This window comes from Amblyomma mixtum, chromosome 6, assembly GCF_055824585.1.
Source record: "Amblyomma mixtum isolate Tamu chromosome 6, ASM5582458v1, whole genome shotgun sequence".
Lineage (NCBI taxonomy): Eukaryota > Metazoa > Arthropoda > Arachnida > Ixodida > Ixodidae > Amblyomma > Amblyomma mixtum.
Window position 1 is genome coordinate 100,091,375 of NC_143017.1, and position 7,763 is coordinate 100,099,137.

At 49.4% G+C, this 7,763-nt stretch overlaps 1 protein-coding gene across 1 annotated transcript; it reads right to left on the minus strand.

Annotated features, from left to right (window-relative positions):
• Positions 1 to 449: 449 nt before the first annotated feature.
• Positions 450 to 6,700, minus strand: LOC149339848 (uncharacterized). Its single transcript, XM_089551007.1, has 2 exons — positions 6,186 to 6,700; positions 450 to 610 (listed from the first exon to the last, which is right to left on the minus strand). Exons 1-2 carry the CDS (start codon positions 6,385 to 6,387, stop codon positions 450 to 452), a joined length of 363 nt encoding a protein of 120 aa, XP_089407133.1. The 5' UTR covers positions 6,388 to 6,700.
• Positions 6,701 to 7,763: the final 1,063 nt, after the last annotated feature.

Here is a 7,763-nt window from a genome sequence, read left to right on the forward strand (position 1 = left end):
ACGTCCGCAGAAAATGTGAGCAGCATGAAGTTTACTTTGATAGTTCAATACCCTGACATTTGTGTACGCCACATTTCAGGGAGGGGGAAAATTCCGGCGCACCCATTCAACCAATCTGGCGGGAAAGTGATCGAGATATTAGTGGGTTCGGGTGCCCAGCGAGCTGTCCTCATCGTCTTGTACTGTTTCACTTACGCCTTATTGGCTGGAGCAAAAAGACCTTGAAATTTTGTATGGTCGGCTTCCAACCAAACGTCTAAGCACGGCTGGGTCATACGAGAGGATAGTAACTGCCTACTTTCAGTGAAATAGTGTCTTGTAGACCGAATATCATGAATACGGACACAATGAGAGTAAATTGAACGTATTTTATATTTTCCTTTGCTTAGGTGGAATCAATCAAGCAAAACAGGTTGGAAAAAAGGGGAGCCGTAGGCATGCGCATACGGTCAGCGGGGAGGTCCCGTGACGTTGTCCGCCCGGCGTTCGGGCCGAGTCCACAGGTAGCAGGGCTTGTTGTGGATGCAAGAGTGCGAACGGCTCGTGCGCAGCAGGTAGTCGATGAGGAGAAGCAAGGAGCCTGTGATGGAAGCCACCACCACACCTATGACTGTAGGAGCCGCCGGCGATGGCAGGAAAGGAGAAAATACAGCCACACTATCGATTAGGGCCGCGGTTAAACAGGCGGCTTTCAGAGAGAAATGCATCAGCAGAAAAAGTATTCAAGGGCATTTCAACGAAGTCAGTAATACAAAATGAACTTGCAGCGATACTGAACACTCTTCAAGCAAATTAAAAAGAGAGTTAGCGCAACGGGACGCCACGGGGCTGAGCAGGCGACGCTCCGCTGTGCTTAGCGACGTCCCGTCGTCTGCTAGCGTCGTCCCATTGCAATGCAGTGGACCCTTATTTTTGAAATGTCTTTGCAAAAGACTTTGCCGGTCTCCTCATGCATCTGGCAACGCAGAAGGTATGCATCGTCGTGGAAAAAGACGAGAACGGCGAAAAGACGAAATGCCATGTTTAAAACGAAAACAAAGTGAAAAAACTGAGCTGAGGTCAGATTTCGAGCACCACCAAAGCCTGACTGCTGGGTCGAGGCCGCTTACTTACTGTGGCCCTGTGGCTTCACTTTCGGGCGCCCGAAGCGCCATTCAACCCCCTAGTGGAGATCAGTGCTGGATAGCCCCCTGAATACGTGCTGCCCCTAGCGGCGTCATTCACTTCCGGTCACAAAAAGCGACCGCTCTCTCCCCTAACAGGCTTTGTTTTGTAGTGGCAAAAGCGGCGCTCTTCCCGTAGGGCTCTAGAAGCAGTACCGAGCGCGGTGGCTCAGTGGTTAGGGCGCTCGGCTGTGTGCTGTGCGACGCACCCGTGTGCTGTGCGATGTCAGTGCACGTTAAAGATCCCCAGGTGGTCGAAATTATTCTGGATCCCTCAACTACGCCACCTCTCCGTTTTCTTCTTCTCTCAGCTCCCTTCTTTATCCCTTCCCTTCAGATGTCCACCGAGATATGCGAGACAGATACTGCGCCACTTCCTTTCTCCAAAAAAACAATTTAATTTAATTAATTTATAAGCGGTTGCAGCGGCGCGGCGCTGGCGTAGACTCTTCCAGCAGAAACCAGTGCGCCGTCGGTACGCGCGGCGCACGGCTACGAGGGGCCCGGACAGTCGCGCAGTTCGTTGCGGCGTTATCAAATAAGTATCCCATTCTTTTCATGCACCACCACTTGGCTGCCAATGGCGATGCCAAAAACGAATTGATTATTATTTTTAAGCTTTAAAAGGAAAATCAGTGGCTGTGTGTTTCAGTGACGGCGACCAACGGGAGGCGAGGGATGGCGGCCGCTGCCTCGAAAATTTGCCCGGCGCTCCTTTCTGCCGCTGGAGGACTTGATTTTGTTCGCTCACAAACACCTAAGCGTCTTAATTTTTGTGCTTGGTTATGCGAAATGAATACCGCAATTTCTTCGTTTTATTTTGTCTCGACGAGAAAAAATGCCCAATTAATTCCCCCTTGGACGTACGCACCCCCGTAGGATATCGTGCGCAGCCCTTGGTATAGTAAAACAATAACTTACAACTTTTGGCTGCAAGTTTGTTCTATTTGAAAACAGGCTGCCAATTCTGGGTTTTACGGGGGCTTTTTTTTTTTTCAAGAAGGTCAGGTGCAGTATCTTCCAGACGAAATAGGATAGCGCTTGAACTATGAGTCCGCAAGTACCGTCTATACATAACTTGCACCGACGTCACATCCAGTGGCAGTCGGTTGCGAGTCGGCCATGCTGCCGAACCACTGCCAGGCAGCCTCTAGCTTTCCGCTGCCTGTGTTAGCTCGCAACGTGTCGGTTCTCGTCCATCCGTAGATTCGGTATGGTTTTGTGTGCCACCCTTGGCTGCTATGACTGTAGCGGCAGCTCCAGGCGAAAGAAGAAGCCGATTAACACGAACTTCATCTGCATTCGCAAGATAATCGCAGGCATGCAAGTGCGAGCGCTCCATGACACAATAGGAATCTGCGCGAGCTGTGGCTGGCTCGCATTAAGCGCGATGATTTGGACCCCGACAACCCAAATTTAATTGTGTTCGGAGTGCACTTTGTGACAGGTAAGAGGCTTGTGTCGTCAACTTAATGTTTACGATGTAGCGAACCACGACGGGCGCGCCTGATACCGCCTAGGCCGATCGCTGCCGTAGCGCCAACGACGACGAAGCGTCGCTGAAAGACGAAGTGCCGCCGCTCTGCACGAGATCGCTTGGGTTGGACTGGCCGTCTTCTGCGCTGCTCGCCGTTTTGTGTCGCCCGCTGTGAACACCACGCCTTGCACCATTTCTGCAGAAACCCCCTTTCAACGAAAACGTGGGAAGCAGTGGCTACACTCTTGAATGTTGCTGTTTTGATTGACGCCATCTAATTTGTCTGAAAACACAAACCCAGACTGGGTCCCGTGTCGCTGCATCCTAGCTACAGGAATAGGCAATCCTTTTCGGATCGCTGCGACCGCAGCGAGCAATGACGGCAGAGAAAGAGCGGCGTGCCGAGGCCGAGCTTTTCGTCTCGTTGCTTGCGCATCGCAGACAGGCTTCTCACCCACCTGCTGTAGAAATCATTGTGTGGTCCCATTGATTCGAAGGCTTTCATTTTTTCCAACTTCACAAAGCTGGAAGGAGTACACGATATCCCCCGTGGGCCACTTCGAGGAACACATCAACGCCCATCGTCGCGTCGACTCCCGGTCGCAGCGTGTACGGATCTGTATCGTCAATAATTTTCACTTCGTCTGCGTAGCTACACGCGCCGATCGAATAAATTCAGACCAGTAGCCTTCACTGAATGGTTCATTCCTCTGCGGAGTAGGCATCGCATTCGAAAGGTAAGAAAATAATCCAAAGCGTCCGAGGAGCGGTCCGGCATCGCAGGGCGGACGGGCGGGGACGGCCGAATGGTTCGGCAGCATGGCCGCAAGCGCTTGATGGGGGCGGAAGTGACGACACGTGCAACCTATGTATTGTTTCGTTGCATGCGTTCGCTACATGCTACAGAACACAGGACACCGGATCCTTGATTTTTTTTCCGTGCAACATTAATTCACCATTGTTCTGACTAGTTTTATTCGTGACAATTTTATAATGCTATTAAAATATCAACGCTACTAGGAGATTTTATAGCTATCCTTCCATACTTGGACTAAAGTCCCCAGATATATGGGCTTTCAGTTGGACACCTCATGGCTGGTGAAGCAGGCGAGAGTGTAGAATCAGATGCATGGAAGTGCGGCGCCCCCACTCTTCTCCAAATGAAGGCCTTTCATACATTCATCCAAATCCCCCTATAGTGCGCCATTTTTTACCAAGTGTCAGGGCTTATTGCTTGTTCAAGTTCACTCAAAATGGTTCGGCCATTAATTATAATGGTCAACCTATCCTGTTACTAGTTCTTCTAGTATTCACTTCTAACAGCTTCGGTTTTTACTACTATTTAATTAATTCGGACCTTATAATTGACTTCCATGTCGCTCTTGGTGTTAGCAACGACTGTTTCTCAAAATTTCAGTTTAACTTTAACCGACCCACTAGCCAAATAAAAGCAGTGTTATAGTTATAAAACGCTAATTTTTTATGCAGTTAACAACGCAACGGACTTCCGCTTTTCATAGATCATTCCTTTCGCGCTTCGACGTACGTTCTCAAATGGAACATATTCACTAATAAAATAACAGCTCTTATGCTCACAAAAAAAAAAAAAAAAATTCAGGGGGAACTTTGGCTATCTAGAGTGCTGCAAGGCGAAAGCCTTTCCTGGTGCACCGTTTGACACTGACTGCTAGATTGTTTGTGCTGTACTAGTGCTTTATTTCACTACACACTGACTGCACATTATAACTATACACTTTGACTGCCGACTCTGACTGCTTCTTTAGCACGACACTCTCTCTGCTTCGATGAGTTCGGTTGTATCCATGGCTCTGTTCGCAGTAATGAGATATGTAACGGGGTCACCCACGCACGCCTTACGCCCCCTGTCGAAGTGCGGACGAGAACTATTTTATTAGTTGTCATCTGCTCCAAAAGGTGGCGCTAGACATCCATAGGTGACCTCATTACTGCGAATCCGAGCACTCTGATGTCATAACCATTTCGATCAACCGACAAGCGTCACGCCTCTGCTGACAACCTTCTGTCGACAACGATGAGGCATTAAAGGCTTTCGCCTTGATGCATATATGCAAAAAACTGCCCTCGTTTCCACTTTGTACTGCTGCTCAAGCGATGGAAAGAGTGATTTCAAGGGACCGTGGCGGGCGTATTATGGTGTCAGTGCTGGGACTGCGGCTGCCTACCAATCTTTACCAAATAAATAACTGAAACCGTTCAAGTTACTCCTGCCGCATCAGTGCTGCATCCTGCCGCATAATTCAATTTATTTTCTTCTGTTTCCTGCGTCATGACCACTTACTTTATTGTAGTCTTTATCGCGCTTTTCCTTCCTTTCGCCGCCGTTGCGGCTGATCAATGGGTGTATAGTGCACGCTCGGCTGCTGACCCGAAACACGCGGATTCGATCCCGGCCGCAGCGGTCGCATTTAGATGGATGTCAATGCACGTGAAAGAAAGCACCCCAGGTGTTCAAAATTATCCACGGCGTCCCTCGTAACCTCGACTGCTTGTCCCAAAACGACTAGGGTTACGAGGTTAAACCCCAGGTCAAACCCCATAACCCCAGGTTAAAGCCCATAAAACCGAACCAAACCTTTCACTTTGCCTTTTTCCACACCTCTGTTCGTTCCTTTTACTCTTCGCCCACACCCTTTCCATCTTGCTTTAACGTCGTTTCGCGCTTTTGTCCAGTGGTTTCACCTTAATTTCACTTCAGCCATTCTTGTTCCACCTCCTCCTCGAACTTCAGTGCATCATAATCATCATAATCATCATCTGCCTGACTATGCCCACTGCAGGGCAAAAATCTGCCCCATGTCTCTCCAAATAACCCTGTCATTTGCCAGTTGCGGCCACCGTATCCCCGCAAACTTCTTAATCTCACCCGCCTACCTAACTTTCTGCCGCCCCTTGCTACGCTTGCCTTATCTTGGAATCCACTCCGTAACCCCTAAGGACCAGTGGTTATCTTGCCTTCGCATTACATGCCCAGCCCAAGCCCATTTCTTCCTCTTGATTTCGACTAGGATATCATTAACCCGCGTTTGTTCTCTCACCCACTCTGCCTGCTTAAGATCTCTTAACGTTACATCTATCATTTTTCGTTCCATAGCTCGCTGCGTTGTCCGTAACCTAAGCTGAACCCTCGTCGCTTGTAATTTGCTGTCAACTTTGCCCGTGTTCGCTGGCCGCCTACTTGCTCTGCAGTGCACTTTCCCTGCCGCATATTGTTTGCTGGGTTTGCAGTGGTACCATATGTGTGAGGCGTTAGCCTCGCGTTTTGTAGGCTTTTCCGTATTTTTATGTCTCCGAGGCACTCTCTCACCCGCCTTTATTATCCCAAAGAGCCTAAACAGCCACACTTTTCCAACGACAACGCCCAAACTCGCTGAATGCAGCAACACAGACGTCCAGCTTTTCTGCTCCAGTAATCGCAGGCAGCGCCGAGCGCGGTAAGACTGCTCCTTCTCCTCCACTCCTGGTTGCATGCGCTCTTTTAAGGGCTTATGACGTTTAGTACTCACCAGTTGTCTGTGAAAGGGTGAGGTTGTCTTTGCTGCTGTCATCGGGAGGACGTTCTTCCACTTCTTCTTTTGGTGGTTCTTCAGGACCGGGAGAGTTGTTGTCCTCATCAGCGAACGAGATGAAGCGTGCCCACGTCGGCGGGCTTTGGTGCTGACCAGGAGGGCTGCAGCTCTCTGGGATCATCATTCTTCTCCTCCTCATCTTCGCGGAGCCTCTAGAGCTCAAGCGCAAAGTGCACGGTGATGATGATGACAGTGTGGGGATTGCAAAGCGTAGAGACACTGAGACACATTATACAGACACTGAGGAGAAAACCTGCATCAACATATAGTATATCACTGCATTCTAAGCACAAAGATGATATATTTGCCGAAATCCGTCGATAAATTTAAACCAGGTGTCGCCACCACCGCCCAGTGCGAAATAAGGCCCTAACCAATGGAAGGCCGCCCTGCTCAGCGCAGACTCTTAGGTGCCTGAGGTCAGCTCGTAGAAAGGGCCACTGTAGCAGCTTCGACCAATGGAATAGGTACGGGGTTCGTGCTCAGTTTGGTTAACAAATATTGTCAACAGCAACCTCAAGTAAACTGTGGTGTGCCGACCGAGATTTTGGGCGCAGATCTCAGAGGCACCATCACTCACACGTAAACAGAGAGAACGGAGTCCTTTTCGGGGTAGAATCGAGCAGCGGGAACATTTTTAAACGCAATTGTTTAGCAATAATTGCTCATGGTCTCGACTGAAGAGAAGTGCATTCCATTTTAATCGTTAGTAAAAGTTGACCCTATGCTGGGTGCTCTAGGTATGCTAGCAGACTCCCAAAATAGGCCCAGTCGGCCTGCGCATCCTCTGCACGACTACAATAAAGTTCTTGTGATGTGGGCCCCGGGGCGCCAGTCGATCAGCGGTACCGACGACTTGAAACCCTTACTTTCCTTCAGCTCCACATTGCACCCCGACCTTTACTCCCCATGTTGTGGCGAGCGGGACACACTCCTAGCCTCAAGTAGATTCCAAACCCAGTTATGACGATCCTCCACCAGGACAGCCTCAACAAATGGAATACAGAACCAGGGACTGCACCCTTTGCTTTATTGGTCAGTTAAGAAAGTTTTCATAATCATCCTTGGTGCTCCTTTATCGAAACGCACACGACAACACTCACTGTGCGTACTTAATCGAACGTTTCTACTGATTCCACCCTGTGCACCCCTTGTATGCGATATGTTACTTGGGATTTGTCCAGCTTGTAGCTGCTGTGAACGGTATCATTATCATAATCAACCTGATTGCGACCACTGCAGGGCAAAGGCCTTTCCCATATCTCTCCAATTAAGCCTGTCTTGTGCCAGATGCGGTCATCTTATCCTCACAAACCTCAACCACACCCGCCCACCTAACTTTCTTCTGGCCCCTGCTACGCTTGCCTTCTTTTGGAATCAATCCCATTACTCTTAAGGACCATCGGTTTCCTTGCCTTCGCATTACATGCCTTGCACACACCCATTTCTTTTTCTTCATTTCGACTAAGATAGCATTAACCCCCATCTGTTCTCACCCACTGTGCCCGCTTCCTC

Excerpts from the sequence above, each read along its gene's own strand:
- LOC149339848 (XM_089551007.1), bottom strand. The coding sequence starts at position 6,387 with ATGAGGAGGAGAAGAATGATGATCCCAGAGAGCTGCAGCCCTCCTGGT. Across the intron at positions 611-6,185 it reads CACCCTTTCACAGACAACTG|TCATAGGTGTGGTGGTGGCT; the intron begins GTGAGTACTAAA and ends CGGCTCCTACAG.